The sequence below is a fragment of the Euphorbia lathyris genome, chromosome 1 (genome assembly GCF_963576675.1).
Source record: "Euphorbia lathyris chromosome 1, ddEupLath1.1, whole genome shotgun sequence".
Taxonomy (NCBI): Eukaryota; Viridiplantae; Streptophyta; class Magnoliopsida; order Malpighiales; family Euphorbiaceae; genus Euphorbia; species Euphorbia lathyris.
In genome coordinates, this window is record NC_088910.1 from 84831789 (window position 1) to 84850562 (window position 18774).

Consider the following 18774-nt stretch of genomic DNA (forward strand, 5'->3'; position numbering starts at 1 on the left):
AAAAACGTACCTCCCCATTTGCTTCTATGTCCTTTTTATAAGTGTTCCTAGGTAACCGCCGGGGGCGGTTACTCTTTCCAGGCCACGTCCCTTACGTGGCTACAAACGTGGTCTCGTTTGTTTTGAGTGGGAGGTTTAATGCTCCGTTTAGGATTTCGGGGCGGTTACTCATTTTACCCGCTTCCTTTATTCGGAGCCCGTTTGATCTTGAACCATGGGCCTAAGTATAGATTGGGCCCGTATTTATGATTCGGCCCGGCTTGGTTTCACGGATCATCACATTTGGATTGCAATGAATTAAAGCCTAGTAATCTATTCATCTTATATGGCTCACTTTTGAACCTAGCCATTTGATTTATACCCAGGGGCGGATTTAGGTAGCCCCCCCTCTTCATTCGAGGGGAAAAAAATTATTTTACCAAAACAACGCAACGCCCTTTTCTCCACTCCTCCTCCAGCAAACGTGTGACGCCCCTCATCTTCTCCTACAGCAAACGCGACGCCGGCGGAGCCTCTCCTCCTCCGTCCGGCCACACATTTCAGGTTAGTTTAACTTTTTGTCCTTTAATTTTAATTTTAGGTTAGATTAATTTTAAGTTAGTTTTTGGAAATTCTGTTGTTAACATCATCCATCATCCTTCTTCTCTTCATTATTATTCAATTATCACCATTCATATTTATTTTAAATCTATCATTTTCATTAATTTTGACATCTCTATTTATAAGCTTTACTCGGTCAAAATTTACTCTTTTAATACTCAATCTGGAACTGGAAATTCTCATTCAGCTTTAGTATTAGGCTATTAGGAGGGGATATTCATGTTAGCCATTAAACTGATTTAACATTCATGTTACCCACTAAACTATTGTTTGCTGTGTTTTTTATAAGTTCAATCAAATTGATAAATTGTTTATTCATGGAGTAATTTGATTGATAGTTTATTATTAATGAACAAATTGAGTGAATTGATTCGGTATTATTGATTGAATTGAGTTCAAGCTCGTCAACAAGGGCAAAGCTCAGCTCGGCTCGATTACAACCCTATAATACATGTGAATTAGGGGTTTGTTAAACATATGTATAACATGCAGCTTAATAATTTATCCCGATTGATTTTTGATTTACTGAGCCTGCTCAATGTGCTTTTGCCACAATTTTGCATTTTTTGTCTAAAAAAATTTTACGTAGAGTTTTGCCCCCCCCCTCTCAAATCCTGGATCCGCCACTGTTTATACCTGTTCATATTTTTCTTCTCAAGCCACTGCCTTCGTTTTATCTTATTTTCTTTCATTTTCTGTTACCAGATTACTTCAAATCAAACGTAGAATCAGATACTTCATCTTCCGCTTTGTTCTGTGTTTTAACGATATTCTCCTCTGAAAATAAAACAGAACGTGGAAAAATTATATTTAGAGAAATTAAGACCAAATTACTTTCGAGTTGTCACTTTTACTTCTCTTCAAGAATTGTACCTTCATTTTCCTTCTCTACAACCCAAGACCGATCACCTTCTCCTGCTTTGAGGAAGATTCATCTATATGGAAATTATATCCTTCTTTGTCCCAGAAATTGGGAGTCCTGAAAATTATTTTGTTAGTAAATTTCATATTTGTTCATTTAATATTCATATTTCTTATTTTAAAATTATGGATTTCATTTAGATTGCAGGCTGTTTACCTGGTTAACATGTCCGCAATTGGTTAACTGAGGTCAGGGATGCAGCTTTTGAAGCTGAGTTTGTTAGCAACACATTCCTTGTAAAAGATTCAGGAGGGACAAAAGTCCAAATCCCTAATCTAACTTTAAGGTCAAGGAGCTTGTTATTGAGGTGATTGCTCTAATCTAGGAAATTATTTCCTGGAGAATGATGACCTTACGGCTGAGGTCAAGAAGGATAAAAAATTCAGTTATAGTTCTTTTTTATCATATTAATCCACATGCCTAGGTTACTAAATTACTCCCTCCGTTTCATAATAATTGTCGTTTTGAGAAAAAATTTTTGTTTCAAATTATTTGACGTTTTACACTTTTCAATGAGCATTAAATATGTGTTTTCCAACTTTGTCCTCATATAATAAAATGAAAGAAATTTGTAGAGAAATTTAAGCATTAATTGCAAGAGGGTAATAAGGTAATATTTAACTACTTTTTAGGCTAATTAATAGGTTTCTTAATATGTGCGTAGAAACCTTAAAAGACAAATAAAATGAAACAGAGGGAGTAGTATATTAAAATTCACTTATATCGCTAAATTTTTGAAGGGTTTCTAAGTTCTAACAGTTTTTTTTAATGTAGGTACAGTTTTAAAGTTGCAATATTTTGTACAAAATGCGAAAATTGGGCAAGAGATGGACTGAAAAAAGAAGAATCATTGATTAGCTGCTTATAGAGTTCTCAATCATTGTATTTGGCTTCCGACTGTCAATTATAGTACCCATTGATGTTCGCTTTCTGTCGTTGCATTCCGTACTTCAAATTCCCTAGCAAAATAGACAAATTTTCAGGGAATACCTGCTTTGTCCACACCCAGTGCTTGTTTGATGAATTTACTCACAGAAACCTCTTCTCCCTTAACTCTAAACTCAATTCTTTTGCTCGTACTGGAAACTTTCATGCTACATGGGCTCTCTTTTGCCGCATTCATTGTTCGTTTCCTCAGCTTGATGCTTTCACTTTCACTCCTGTACTCAAAGCATGCTCTGCTCTGCGTGGCCCAGAACGTGGCAAACAAGTGCATAGTTTAATGATAAAGCTTGGAACTGATATAGGAACTGTTACCAAAACTGCTCTTATTGATATGTACTCCAAGTATGGATACTTGGGTGACTCAGTTAAGGCTTTTGAGGAAGTGGAATTTCAAGATGTTGTGAGTTGGAATTCGTTGCTTTCTAGTTTTTTAAGGCATGGTCTTCCCCATCAAGCTCTTGCTGTTTTTGGATCAATGAGGAGGATAGGAATGGAAGTTAGTGAATTTACACTATGTTCTATGCTCAAGGCTTGTGCCTCAATCAAGGCCTTTCAACAAGGTAAACAAGTTCATGGCTTGGTGGTTGCAATGGGCCGTGATTTGGTGATTTTGGGTACTGCTCTTATTGATTTTTACTCAAGTTTCGGGTGTACTGGTGAAGCCATGAAAGTGTTTTCTAGTTTGAGTTGGAGAAAGGATGATGGTATATGCAATTCTGTGATTGCTGGGTGTATTCAGAATAGGCAGTATAAAGAGGCATATTCTATAATGAGTATTGTAAGACCAAATGCAGTTGCATTTACTAGTGCTCTTGCAGCTTGCTCTGAGAATTCAAATCTATACTTGGGGATGCAGATTCACTGTACCGCCACACGTTTTGGGTTTGCTTCAGACTCTCAATTCTGCAATAAATTAATAGATATGTATGCAAAATGCGGGAAAATTTTGAATGCTAGGGCATTGTTTGATAGGGTTTTGAATAAAAATGTGGTTTCTTGGACTAGCATGATTGATGCATATGGAAGGAATGGATATGGGTCCAAAGCTCTAGAACTATTCAAGAAAATGGTAGAGGAGGAAACTACGGTTTCACCTAATTCTGTAACATTTCTTGCTGTTTTATCAGCTTGTGGGCATTCGGGATTGGTAGAAGAAGGCCGGGAGCTTTTCAGTCAGGTGAGAGAGAAACATGGTTTAGAACCAGAGGCAGAACATTATTCATGCTTCATAGGTGTCTTAGGCCGAGCAGGAAAAATAGAGGATGTTTGGCAATTGTTTGATTATATGGTTAAAAGTGGCACTAGGCCTACAGCTGCTGTATGGGCAGCACTATTGAATGCTTGCAGTCTTAATTTAGATGTTTTGAGGGGTGAGTTTGCTGCAAAGAAGCTTTTGGAATTAGAGCCAAATAATCCAGGGAATTATGTTATGCTTTCAAATTTTTATGCATCAGTTGGAAAATGGGACTCTGTAGACAACTTGAGAAACCATATGAGGGATAATAGGCTGATTAAGACAGCAGGGAGTAGTTGGGTTACTGTTTAAGCCCTTAAATTTTATGCAATTAAGCCTCACTAATTTTAAATTTGTTCTATGATGCACCCGTGCTATTGCGCCTTTCACTTTTAGGGTGTGTTTGATAGCGAGGATTAGAGGGGGGGAAGAATGAAAATTGCTCATTTCAATTACATGCCTCAAAATGCACAATTTCCATTCTTCCTCCTCTAATCCTCCCTATAAAATACATCCTTAATGTTGCTCTATTGAGCAATTGAATTTTATAGCTGAAATTTTTTAGCCAAATTTTTATTTTATTTTATTTGCTCGTTAGATATATCACTCATTTTTTAGAATTTTGTAGAGTCAACAGTAATTATGTTTTAATTTGGATTGTACAAATTCCTTATGTTTAAAAGTTTCTTATATTTTATTACTTTGAGTGCTTATTTACTTTTTTATTTGGAATGTGTGGAATATTTGTGAGTGATAAATCAACATGCTAGGCTTTAAAAAAAAAAAAAATCAAAATGATAGAAAAATTTGTTGTGACCCAAAATTCAAAAGAAAAGCATAAATTTCTCAGTCAAGTAACTTTTCATCTTAAGAAAAGCATAATGACCTTACTGCTGAGTGCTTGAGGTCAAGAAAGATAAAAGTTTCTTTATAGTTCTTTATCCTATAATCCACATGCTTTAGGGAGTTGAAAAATGCTCTTTGCTGCAAATATGAGATTGATAGAAACTTGAAATTGAAATTTAAGGTAAGATGATAATAAGATATGGATAGAGAAGAAAAGGTGAATAATTGAGATATTTTATATTGATTCAAGAAAATGAAATAATAAGCAGGCAAGATGCTAACCAAAGGATAATCAATCATCTAGAGCTAAATTAGAAAAGCTAATAAAAACAAATACAATTACTTTTATTAACCATTGACTATTGACTTTTGATTACTTGTATCTAGTCATAATGTAACACCTAACTTATGTCACCTCACCTTTGTCATCCTCTTCCTTCTAGAATAAACTTGATACATCTTAGCCTTTGGACCTACTATAGCACTTCTCGATCAGAGAATGGTTAGGTGTTACTTTACGAATAGATACAAGTAGTCAATAGTCTTGGTAAATAGTCAATGGTCCATAAGAATAATTGTATTTGCTTTTATTAGCTTTCCTAGTTTAGCTCTTTTACCTTTTATATAAATACTTATAGCTAATAGGTGAGAAAGAAATGATTGATTATTTTATTTTGGCTCTTGTTGAGAGAGGGAAGAATTCCCTGAGAGGTGTTGGTTAGCATCTTGTGTCCTTATTATTTTCTTTTCTTAATCAATGTAAGGTATCTCAATTGTTCATCTTTTCTTCTCTTTCCCTATTTTACTATCATTATAATCTTACCCTAAATTTCAAGTTTCTATTACTAGTCCGACCTGCCGGATCCGTTTAACATGAAGAACTGGCCCAACATTGGATGTTCATGAGACACAAATTCAGGACTTGAAGAATGATGTTCATGATTTACACATTGATGTGCATGACATCATTAGTTCAATCAAGGCAGAGAAAGTTAAACAGGATGAGTTCAGAGCTTTCACGATGGATTGGGTAAAGGACCTAGGAAAGAAATTTGGAGATAAGACGTATTTCGAAATTCATAAAACTCCACCGATTATGCAAGGAAAGAAAGAATTGGTAGCAGATAAGTCTCTCTCTTCTACTGTTACCTATCTTGACGAAGGATTTCAGGAGAACCAATTTACGGAGAAGAATCATCAATTGGAAATAGAATTTGACATATGTCAGGTACATGAGGCAAACAATGTTCTAGATAAAACTCCACAAGCAATAAAAATGGACAAGTCATCGAATACTTTTGGCAAGGATTTTTATGATGTGGCCGTTCAAATTGAAAGTGGTGTCTCTGATCATCTAAAAACCACAACGGCCATGGAAAGGTCTCGCGTCACAACAAGACGAAACTGTTTGGTATGAGATGGAAACTATCGGCCAAATACAAAGGTCCGATGATGAAATTATTTGGCATAAGCTGGAAACTATCAGGCAAATGCAAAGGTCCAATCAAATGACTTTTCTAGAAGGGTTAAGGTGCAAAAATACCCCTAACGTTTTGGGCCAGGAGCAATTTTACCCTTAACGTCTAAAATGATGCAATTTTACCCCTAACGTTGGAAGCCAAGAGCAATTTTACCCCTAACGTTGATAAATTGGGTCAATTTCGGACAGTATTATAAAACACAGTTATTTTTGTTCATTATTCTGTACCAATTGCATAACAATTCGTTCTAAAAAAAAGGATTTCATGTTTTTTATAATTTAATAATAGAATTTAAGATTAATATTTATAAATTCGGAGGATTTTTTGAATTTTTTTTGTCTAATCTGTACAAAAAGACAGTATATTTTTTTTTTCACATTCCAACAAATGTTTGTGATTTATTACTGATAAAATGACACACGTATAAAGTATAGATAACAAGATTCATGACCGAGAAGACATTTTGATGAATTATTTTTTAAATTAACCCAATTTATTAACTTTAGGGGTAAAATTGCTCTTAACTTCCAACGTTAGGGGTAAAATTGCACCATTTTAGACGTTAGGGGTAAAATTGCTCCACGTTAGAGGTATTTTTGCACCTTAACCCTTTCTAGAAAAATGATAGTCTAAATTACGATGATGTTGGCCCTGATTCAAAAATTGATGGGAGAAAAAGTTTTCAATCCTTATCTAGAGATTGGATTACAATAGTAGCTGTTATTATTTATGACGAAGTTACGATAGGTATGAATGGTGAGAATATCAATTTTCAAGATGTGAGAGGTGAAAGTATACAAGACTGGTTTTATTTTATCTAGAGTTGGGGACCATTGGTAACGTGTCCAGCAATACCATGAAACCGCCTTGGATTGATACCGGTCAACCTTGGATTGATACGGGTCAGGACATGGGATGCATCATGCATGGGGCAACTGTGAATTAAGGTACATTAAACCTTACCAATGAGAAAATATGACAATCATACATTTTAATTAAAGTATTTTGGAAGATTTATGTAATTTCCTGAGCCTAGTATTGAGAATCTGTTTTTTTTTTTACAATGTGTTACTGAGCACAAATGGAAATTGTCAAAAATTGCTACTTCCTCTCTTTTAATTATAGTACAGAACCAGTGACTTGCTAACTTTCTGCTCCAAGAGCACCATGATGGTGAAATTTTACTGGCAACATAGAAGTATCATCATTAAAGGGTGCATCAATATACAGTCAATACCTCAGCAGATGTTGGCACCGCTGTAATTCTACTGCGTCTGAAGTGAGACTTCCGGTGTTAAAGACGACAACCAATTCATCAGAGCTTTATTAACAAGATCCGGAACTTCATCGTGCGGACAGTGACCAGCCTGTAAGTTCACCAGAGTCGTTTGAGGATAGAACTCTTTGATTCGATTAGCCTTGGTTGGACCCACCCATGGATCTAAGTCGCCCCAAAGCAACAACAATGGACATCTCAGTTTGCTTAAGCAACTGTCTAAAGTGTATGTGCTCTGATTCAACATGAACCGAGACATTAACCTGCACAAAAGGATGAACCACTCTTAAACTCATCTGAACGTAATTTAAGGATTTTGATCTACCACTAATTAGAACAAAATGTATAGTTCTTTCTATTCATGCATTTAAAATCATTGGGCATGATCTGTTCATGTATGATATAATTGGGTTAAAATGCAAAATTTGATATTGTATTTGGCTCAATATGTACATTTGTTCCCTCAACTTCAAATTGTCTCGCAGGTTTTAGCTATAACCAAATTGAAGTTGAGGGATCTGATTTTGCATTTTCATGATTGGGGTCATATATGCACCTATAATAAACTTCTCGAGCGTTGGGATCAGCTGCAGGTCTCGTTATTGATTCTACAAGATAGTCATCAACATTCGAGCTATTTATGTACACCTGCACATCAAAGACATCTATAATCAGGTAAACCGGGAAAAACATAAAGGAAAAAAAGAACCAATTATGATCACAAAACTATTGAATTTAAGCTTGGATGACTCACGCTCTTCAATACAGATTCAATTCGTGCTGGTTGTTTTGATTGCCAAAACAAAAATCCAAGAACTACACGCTGGAAAATTTCCTTTAGTGGCTTGAGGATATATTTCTGTAGGACTGATTCTTCAGGTTGGTTGGGTTCTCCGTTTGCATTTCCAAACTGCCCAGCAGAATTTAGCAATACAACTCCAGTAACTTGTTCAGGCAACTCCACCGCAGACATCAATGCCGTAAACCCTCCAAGGCTGAAAAACTACCTAGAGTTAATATTTATGATTTTCAGAGGGAGAACAGTGGATGATATACTAATGAAGTGACAAAACCAAAAACGAAATTGTTACATTTTTCTTTTACAATGAGACAGGTTTTCATATAGAGCAAACTTTTTACATATTAGATCAACTTTATGTGCTACATGTACTATGACAAACCTCTGAAAAGTTTTGCCTAGAATGCCAGTTTAGGTTCAACATGTTGAGCAATTTAAGCAATGTATTTAATCACCAACTATGAGACGAAACCTAACTAAATGTATATATGATGTTAGTTGTTAAATCGAGATTCGACTCGTGACTTGAAATCTCATTTTGCGAATCGGGACTCGTGAATCGAATCGAATCGAATTGTAAGATTTGGATCAAATTCAAAATGCTAGAAAAAATAAAATATTAACCATATTTAACTTTAAATATTAGTCCAAAAATGCAATTTTAATATCTAAATAGAAATTATATCAAGTTATAAAAGAAAGTAGAGACAGACAGAACATAGAAAATAAAAAGAATAGAGAGCAGAAGAAGATAATAACAAATAAATAGAAAAGAAGAGGGAAGGTTTTGGAATTTGTAAAGTGAAGAGTCATCTAATTAAAACTAATTGTATTTCATAACTTTTGTACGTTTTTTTGTTAAGTGAATAGTCATCTTCTTCGAAACTTCTTATGCTGTACGTTTTTCAGTTGTTAAAAATTGAATTTTTTTTTTTAATGGTGGCGTGAATTGAGATTTGGAGATGTTTGGGAGAAAGAGGAATCGAATGGTTGACGACGTTCTTCAACAAAATTTGGAGAAACAATAAGATGCCATCAGAATGGAGGAAAAGTACATGAATCCCTTTGTATAAGAACAAAGGCGATGTCCAAGATTGTGCCAACTATTGGGGAATCAAATTAATGAGTCACACTATGAAACTTTGGGAGCGAGTGATTGAACAAAGGCTAAGGAGGACGGTGAAGATCTCGGAAAACCAGTTTGGCTTTATGCCGGGAAGATCAACTATGGAAGCCATCCATCTAATGAGACAATTAATGGAGCACTATCGAAATAAGAAGAAAGACTTGCATATGGTTTTCATTGACTTGGAGAAAGCATATGATAAGGTACCAAAGGAAGTACTTTGGTGGGCCTTGATAAGGAAAGGCATTTCGCGGAAATATATTGACATCATAAAGGACATGTATGAGGGAGTATGCACGAGTGTACGTACTAGTGTTGGGAAGACTGAAGAGTTTCCTATTACGATTGAAGTGCATCAAGGTTCCGCACTAAGCCCATTTCTTTTTGCCATCGTTATGGATGAACTAACAAGTTCACTTCAAGATGGTATACCATGGTGCATGCTGTTTGCAGATGATATTGTGTTGGTTGATGAGACGAAAGAAGGAGTGGAGATGAAGTTGGAACTATGGAGGCAAACTCTAGAATCTAGAGGCTTTAAGTTGAGTCGAAGTAAGACAGAATATTTGGAGTGTAAGTTTAGCGGCCGTAGGAGTAGGGAGGCAGGGACAATCACCCTAGATGGGAGAGTTGTTCAGGCCTCGGATTGCTTCCGGTATTTAGGATCTATTATCCAAACGGATGGAGAAGTAGATGGAGATGTTGCTCATAGGATTAAAGCTGGTTGGTCGAAGTGGAAGAGTGCTACGGGTTTCCTTTGTGATCCCGGCATGCCTAATAGATTGAAGGGAAAATTCTACCGGACGGCAATTAGACCAGCATTGTTATATGGTACGGAGTGTTGGGCAGTGAAACACTGCCACATCCATAAGATGTCGGTGGCGGAGATGCGTATGTTGAGATGGATGTGTGGTCACACGAGAAAGGACCGGGTGCGTAATGAAATAATTAGGACAAAAGTAGGGGTCACATCTATTGAGAATAAAATGAGAGAAAACCGACTAAGGTGGTTTGGCCATGTGAGACGTAGCGCGCTTGATGCGCCGGTTAGGAGAACCGAAGAGTGGCAAAGGGATGTAGTGGTGAGGGGTAGGGGAAGACCTAAGCAAACTTGGAGGAGGGTGATCGAGAGTGATATGAGTTTATTGGGAATTGAGGAAAATATGGTAGTGGATAGGACGGAGTGGAGGGAGCGAATCTGTGTCGCTGACACGACTTGATTTTCACGGTTTTATATGATGGTTCATGTTAGCCGACCCCGAATCATTTCGGGACTAAGGCTTTGTTGTTGTTGTTGTTGGTGGCGTGAATTGACCGAAGGGTGACTTCGGTGAATCGGCTGAATCGGTGGTGACTCGGCCAATTCATGAAACTTCCGAGTCATACCATAGATACGACTCGAATTCTTCATGAATCGAATCGTACGAGTTGACTCGTGACTCATACGATTCTAACAACTATTTATATTAACAATCCATGCACACAGCAAAGAATCATAATAAGATGAGCATAACTTAAATGGGCTACCTCTAGGAGTAAAGGGTTCAGTTTAATCCTTACCTTTTCAAACTCAAAGGAGACACAGTATTAGTTTAATAAGCCCTTATAATGAGTCAGTAAAAGTTATGATCTCATTAAATTTTTGGGTTGCCTTTGTCAATGTTGTTAGAACTCACACTCTTTAATTCAAACCAATAGGTACACAATCATTGATTATCTGTTAGAACATGTTAATCTAATGTATTTGAAGGTTTACATTAATATTTGTTGTTCTTTAGTTGGTTTTAAGAACTTACGATGAACCTTATAGTTCTGTACTTGATTCTCAATTGACAAATTCAGGATTTGGATTCTCATTCTGACAACTATAATTGTTCTAGTTTATAATTAGCACTCAGAACAGATGGTTTGATACTCAGGTCTAATTCAATCAGCTGAGGAGCCAAAAGTTGGACAAGGACTACCTTTTTGCTCTACAAACATTAGACTCATGGGTAGAAAGGAAGCAACAAGAAATTATGGAGCAGAGAAGTGATAGTGTGCAACAAACATTAGTAGTGTGTTTATTTATAAGCTTATGGAATTTATTCTATTTCCATTGTTGTTATCATATAGTTGAATATCCCTATTTGTCATTTCGGATGTATATATAGATACACAACAATACTTGTTGTGATTTCATTAGTTTTAAGAATTTATACTGAACCTTAAAAAGTCTGTTATTTAGTTCACAATTGACTAAGTGAGGATCTGATTCTCACTTTATAGGTATAATTGTTAGAGATTGTTAACTGAACCATTTAATCCAAAAGCTTACGTTGATAGGTGAAGTCCAAGAATATTTATCATCTCAAAGGCTGAATTTTTATTAAGAGTTGTCAGGAATCATACTTAAACCCCACGGTATAAGAAGATCTAATACCATGTCAAAGAACCATATAACCCAAAAGCTTAGACTAATAGGTAAGATAGTCTCTAAGAGATTATATGAACACTGCACCCATTACAAAAGGAAGCAGCAAGAAATTAAGGAGCATACCAGTGATAGTGCACTGATATTCATTGGTAATTATCATGTAAATTAATTTGGGATAGTGTGGTAGTGGTAAAGGAAAATGCGATAAACAATTGCTGATTCTTCAATCTCACCTGTTTCCAACAACAACTGCTGGCTCTTGTACTATCTCCCTCAAGAAATCCACAACCTGATCTCTCCATACCACAGCATCATACTCAATAATAGCTTTCTCGCTCCATCCGAAACCTAGTAAGTCTAAAGCATAAACCTTGTAATTTTTGGCCAACTCAGGTATGTTGTATCTGTGAACACAGAAAGAGGCAGATGTTCAATAGTTTGTGACAAAAATAAGACCCAAATCAACCAGCAAAAAAAAAAATTTACAGTGAAAATATAACATGTAGCTGGCAGAATTAACAAATATTTGAAATAATAGCACATTTTCTTTATTTATTGTTGTCCTTTTTCTTGAATCAAGCAAATACTAAACTATGCTAAGGATTGTGCTTCCCTACGTGTGTAACAATCAAGTTCAGTTTATAAACACAGAGAGTGGAACTTTGAAATACCTCCAATGAAATGCAGAAGCACCAAAACCATGAATAAGAACAATAGGAAGCCCTTCTCCTTCCATCACATAATGTATTTTGTGACCTCTCCATGTCCAATAATTATATCCTTCTGGCTTGAATGGCAATCTTTCAAGTCCTGTATAAAAATGAGAGTCCAGCTGAATTATTGCTACAGAGTAAGCACATAATATGCAGAGACGTAAGGGTTAAAAACCTTCACTGACGACGATTGAGAGCTTCTTGTAAATAGCAAGAAAAATGAAAAGAACATGGGTTTTTTAGCTAATCAATTAGAAAAATGGTATCAAATCACATATGGACATTTCTATACATACTGAGAAAATTAGATAGTAGACTAGCAAAATACAGAAAATCAAGCAGCTTAATTGCAAAGAAAAAACTGACCTGCAACGGGTTCAGTGACTAAGGAAGAACTCACAACCGAAACCCCAGAAGCCACGATTCCTTTGAAAGCAAAGGCTCTCCTATTAATTACACTTTTACTCCCTTCGGGCGAAAAAGAGAGAACGCAAAATTAGCCAGAAACATAAGATTAAAAAAGATGTATGAACTATGAAGTACTAATGATTAAGAACCCAAATAAGTAAGAAAAACAGAAGAAGCTTACTGTACTGAGCTAATCTGACAGGTGCAATAAACCTAACGCTGGTGGAACTGAAGAGCTCAGACCTCAAGGAAGGGGAGACGGCACATGAAGAAGAAGAAGACATTGAATCAAAAACCTAATTAGAATAAGAAGTAGGACACTGTTGAAGGTGCTGGAGAGTGTAATAAGAATGGGATATTTGTGGTGAAGGATGAATGGTTGGCGTAATTTTGGAGTTGTGGCTGCCTCAAAGCCAGCCAGGTCTACTTTTTCATTTCCATTATACGCGCCTTCAACCAGAATTTCAAATTCTTTTTTATCAACATACTCCTTTTAAACATTTTTATATTTGTATTTGGTATATATTTTGGTTAAATTTTATTCTCATCGAAAAAAAATAGTTTTTTTTATTATATGAGTGAGTAAATATGTAATATCAATTCATTAATAATTAATTAATTAAACTATTTATTATATTTATTAATAAAGTATTTAGGTTCCAGGTATATTAATAATGTCTCTAAGGGGCGTAAAGCCCATTCAGAACAGTTCGTTGCCGTTTGTTCAATGCGACTTAACGGATCAAGAGCATGAGGTCACCGTTGCAACCTACAACCTAACCACCCCACTCTAACCCTTCCTGCATAAAAGGGTATTTTAGACATTTTACCTACCTCCAATATTTATAAATACACTATAACATCAAAAGTAAGTGATCCTATTCTCTCTCTCTCTACACTTTCTCTTTCTACTTGATATACCTTTTCACTAACTTGATAGTCGGGATGTTCCTATGAACCGTTCCCAGCACATGTCAATCAAATTCGTTGGGCTTACTATTGTTCAGTCTTTATTCTTCATCATTTGGTGCAATGAGCGTGGAGCGACTAACATTACAAGCCTTCAATGAACCCCTCCACTGCTAGAAATTACCGTCATAAAGGAAGTCATTGAGTCTAGCAGGCAGGCTAAGCGAAAAAGGATGGATGCTGTCGCGCACGTGCCCGCGGATCGCGAACTTTATCTTCGATGTGGCTCCCGCTCTACTGGTTTTCAAACGGTGCTGGACAGTCCCTCTAGGGAGACTAGTCCATTGGGTTTTGAGTCGCCACCAATCAGTTTGACGGTCTGATTGGACACCGATTTGATTCCGAATTGACCTATTCGGGTAAGTTCGAATAAGGTAATGGTCTGCGATGACTCTAGATTCGGTTTCCGATTACGTGTAGGGAAGAGATGAGATCTCACCCTACCCCGCCCGATAAATCGGTACTGTTATATTTCTGCATGCTTGCTTCTACGTGTTTGTGTTCGATATTGCTTTAAAGAATTACTAATTCCTTCAAGCCTTTTCTTGTCATGTTTTAAGTTTCTTGACCGTATACACGGTTTTTACATAACATTATATAGAGGGTTTGAAACTAGAACCATTGGAAGGGTATTTTTTTTATATGTTTGAGAGCGTCTTTAGGTTTTAAGGACTATGGTTATAGCATAACCATAGCACCGACTTCAAGTAGAGAGGACCGAGGTGTTCAAAGGTCACACCATTGTGGAATCGATTTTCGTAGATTATTTTATCGATATTCCTTTAATAATAGCCATGCACATAATTATAACATAACCCTATGCAGCGGGCTTAATAGATTATGGCTTATCAATCTTTTTTATTTATTTACCGTACATATGATTATAACATAACCTTATGCATTGGATAATGATGAATGAATTTCTGAGTGATTTGCCTTTTTTATTTACCATACATACGATTATGACATAATCTTATGCATTGGGTAATAGAAATAATTGAAAGTTCGTGAGTGATCTATATCGCCTAGAAACATTTGAGAAGCTAAAACGAATTTGGATTAAGCTACAAATTTAAGTTAATGGGGATCAAGTCAACAATAGGGATTTATTTATGAACTAACTCAAACTATATATAAATAGCTAAAATTATTTTAAACTAAAAATGAAAAGTAAAATTCAATTAATTACTTAACTAATCTGATTAAATTAAGTTAACGGAAATTCAAACTTGACCATTATAATTAGGTAATTTAAAGGAAGTGGGTTAAAACTAAAAGGAAAAATTCGAGGGATCAAATTGAATTTAATTTAAACAGTTAAGGGTCTAATTAAGATACGGAGGGGCTTAATTGACGGAATTAAAATGAATATGACCAAATCAGAAATTAAATAAACAGGAAGGGTTAATTTGTAAATAAAAGAATAAGGGTATAAATATATAAGTTTTCATTTAGGTTAACCTAGCCTCAATTGACAGCCCCCTTTGAGAGGAACGCAGCTCATCCTTCACTTGCCGTCGCCGTCTCCTCCGTCCGGCCTTCTTCCACTTCAGACGTCGCGAAACGACTCGGAGCGTACGGTTGCCGCTGAAGCCTCCGCTTCCACCGTCATCTTCTCTCTCCCGCCATCGTCTACCTCCGTCCATCTTGCCGCACTTCCAAGGCTCGCGGTTAACGGCAAAACGACTTAAAACAGTGTGGGACTGGGGTGATTTGGGATCGGAACCACGAGTCCTGTTTTCTGGTTCGTCTTCTCCGATAAACTCAGGTGAGTTCAGTTGCTGTTTTTCTAGTTCTTTTTGCTGTGGATCTGTTGAGTAATCTATTAATACGAAGTGAAATTTTTGTTTATCAGATTGGTTGCTGGCGACCGGATGATAGAAGGCAGACGGTGGATTCTGTTTTTTACATTTTTCGGTGAACGGAACCTCATAGGGGCAAAACTGGAAATGGAATAATACCAGGTTAATTTGTTAGATTTTTGGTTAGATGAGTTATTATATTGTGTAATCTGTATAAAGGATTAATTTCAGAAAAGGGTGAACGTTAAAAGAGCACAAAATTAATAGGGTAATTAATTTATTAGTCCATATATTTTGACAAAACACACTGTTTAGTTCCTGTATTTTCAAAAACACACACTAAAGTCCCTAACGTTTTTCTCGGTGAACTGTTTAGTCCCTAATGTTTTTCTTGGTGAACTGTTTAGTCCCTGCCGTTAGACTCTCATGAAGATTCTGTTAGTCAATTTGGATTTGTGTTCTTCTTTTCCTTTATTTTGCTTTCCTTTAAACTCTAATGCATCTGAAATCAACTTTGAGTATTCTTATTCTTAATTTTCTTTTTAATCGTTCAAATTCGTAAGCGTTGAGTCTGTTCTTTTTATTGTTCTCCATGCAAATAGCTTTTTCTTTTAAATTGGATTACTATTCTGAAGTTTGAAGGTAAAGGTAAATAGTAAAGGGTAATTTAGTCATTTTCGAAGTCATAAACGGTAAAAAATGTAACAAACAGACGGAAGGACTAAACAGTTCACTGAGAAAAAGGTTAGGGACCTTACCATGTGTTTTTGAAAATACAGGGACTAAACAGTGTGTTTTGTCAAAATACAGGGACTAATAAATTAATTATCCTAAATTATATTTAGATTATAAACATTTTTCCAATATGATTTCATAACCAATAAATTAAAATTGGAAAATTAATCTAACCATTTATATAACAGTTCAACTTAACTAATAAATTTGAAATATAACAATTTCAAATACTATATTTAGAACACAACACATTATATCCCAAGTATAATTTATAACTTTGGAAAATATGTTTTCTATTTTTATAACTTTGGAAAATATGTTTTCTATTTCAATGAATTACATCTCGAATATAATTTGATAACTATATTGAGATATAAAAAATTAGTATAAAAAATCTAATTTTTCTGATAAATTATATGTGTAATAGAAAGTTTGTATTTCTAATATAATTCACGAATTTGTTAGAATTTCAAATATAATCAGTTAAAGCTTAAAAAAAATGCTCGGACAAAAATGGGTATCTACAGATGCGATGGTTGTCAACATGAACTTTGAAGACAACGTTACGGTAGAAACTGACTTTAAGGATGAATTTATGGACCTCGATATCAAACTGATGAAAACCCTTCAAAGCTTCCTAGGCGCACAAGCCAGTCTGCCAAAACACAGCAGCAAATTATGGAAACTCAAAAAAGGAAGCGACATTTTCCCTCCGAGGGGATAACTTTTGGATGAGCATGTTACTGCACACACTCACTAAGTGTCCAAAGCCACAGAGAAGGCCCTATCTGAACAAGGGGATGATTAGGAAGAAAAATTCCAGATATTTCTCGATAAAAAAGCTTTAGACATGGCTATCGGAGGGAATGTTATGTCCACTAAGACTCTCTTGGTCCAGCATATTATTAAAGACACTTTTCCTAGAAACTAAACTACCCATCGACTTCCCACGTATACAGGTACCAAGGATCCCAATAAGCATCGCTCCACTTTCATAAGCATAATCAATCTATACTCTAAGGAGGACCACATCATGTGCAAGGTCTTCCCCACAAAATTGGTCTGAGTGGCCCAAAAGTGGTACCGGTACAGGAGCCTGAATCTCATGATTCTTTTGACCTGCTTAAGGATATGTTTGTTGCCTGATGCATGGGGGGTAGTAAAGGCCAAAAGAATAAGCTTGAATATCAACGACTTCTGACAGTGGATAATGAGCCCTTACGAGGTTACTTGGCCCACTTCCATCACATGTCATCTTGGGTAAAGTCAATGAACTTGGAAGTGGGCATAGTCTCCCTGGCTAAAGGAACAATTTGCGAACCCCCAAACAAAAGTGCTACACAAAACCTCCATAATCCTTCCAATAGCTTTGTCTACTATGATGACACCACGAGGCCCACATACTATGAAGAACGAAAAAAAGACGAGCAAAAAAAAAGCATAGAAAAAAAGACAAAGGGTAGAAATTGCTGACAAAAAAGACTCACGCAACCCGGAGAGACAATGGTCCAATCCCTTATCACTCCCGAAGTGAGAAACCTAAGAGGGATGCCCGAGATAAGAGAGGGGTACACGTAGTTCGGGTAGGAAAGTCCATTACTTGAATGGCACTCATTTTTAATAGAAATATGAGTCTTATGTTGAATCACCTCGATCGCCCCCCCCCCCCCCCTACAGTAGAACAACTCCCCTTACACATGGAAAAGACAAGTACTGCAAGTTCCACAAACAAAATGTACACAACACCAATGAGTGCAAATACTTCTCTAGAGAATGTGATAAGCTATTAGTTCAAGTGTTAGGCATGAGGATCGGTCCCTAATAAGAGTGATCCTAACATCAACAGGATTAGACTCCTCGGAGGAATAAGCCAAAATGCTCTCAGTATCAAAGAGAGATTTAGGTTATGCGAGAAGGATCACTAGTATACACCAAAGAATTCGCCAATATGGAGAAGATGAAAGGACTGGTAAAAGAATCCATTTTAATAAACCCCTTATTGTGAACGCCCTACAGTGAATCTTTCATGGTTTCCCTTCCGATCAACAACTTCAAAGTTCACCACGTCCTTACAAACACTAGAAGCTTGGTGAACCTTCTATCATAGGCAACACTTGAAGGAAAATAGACAAACCTAGGCGTATCGGAAATATAATTTTTTTTTCTATTTCCATTTTCCAAGATTCGTTAATCATTATTTCATACAAAGGGGGATTAAACAAGTGTACATTTTCTAAAGATCAATCTACCATTACAAACGAAGTGCCCACAACTTCTTAACCGTATATCATGAACAATGATAACGACAGAAAAGAAAACAATTAGTAATCAACCAATGAATAACAATATAAATTGATTGCCTCTAAAGGAATCGACACGAGATCAAAGAGAGAGTAAACGAAAGAGTAATTTAGTCGAGATGAACTCGGAAGTATACCTTAGCCACCAATAATGAATTGGCCGAAATACCTAGGGGGAGGGGACTATTTATAGTCTCCTTAA

At 36.1% G+C, this 18774-nt stretch overlaps 2 protein-coding genes across 7 annotated transcripts; one reads left to right on the forward strand and one right to left on the reverse strand.

Annotated features, from left to right (window-relative positions):
• Positions 1–373: 373 nt before the first annotated feature.
• On the forward strand, positions 374–4065 carry LOC136204351 (pentatricopeptide repeat-containing protein At5g66500, mitochondrial). 6 transcript variants are annotated; one of them, XM_065995512.1, is made up of 3 exons: positions 374–543; positions 1663–1907; positions 2297–4065. In XM_065995512.1, exon 3 carries the CDS (start codon positions 2442–2444, stop codon positions 4011–4013), a length of 1572 nt encoding a protein of 523 aa, XP_065851584.1. In that variant the 5' UTR covers positions 374–543; positions 1663–1907; positions 2297–2441; the 3' UTR covers positions 4014–4065. The 6 variants fall into 6 exon arrangements, with proteins under 6 accessions (XP_065851584.1, XP_065851587.1, XP_065851582.1 ...); XM_065995515.1 differs by having other exon boundaries at positions 2303–4065; XM_065995510.1 differs by having other exon boundaries at positions 1663–1829.
• Positions 4066–6994: 2929 nt separating this feature from the next.
• On the reverse strand, positions 6995–13172 carry LOC136204418 (pheophytinase, chloroplastic). Its single transcript, XM_065995517.1, has 7 exons — positions 12948–13172; positions 12725–12826; positions 12317–12455; positions 11879–12049; positions 8059–8299; positions 7861–7952; positions 6995–7567 (listed from the first exon to the last, which is right to left on the reverse strand). The coding sequence occupies exons 1-7, from the start codon at positions 13048–13050 to the stop codon at positions 7294–7296; spliced, it is 1122 nt and encodes a 373-aa protein (XP_065851589.1). The 5' UTR covers positions 13051–13172; the 3' UTR covers positions 6995–7293.
• Positions 13173–18774: the final 5602 nt, after the last annotated feature.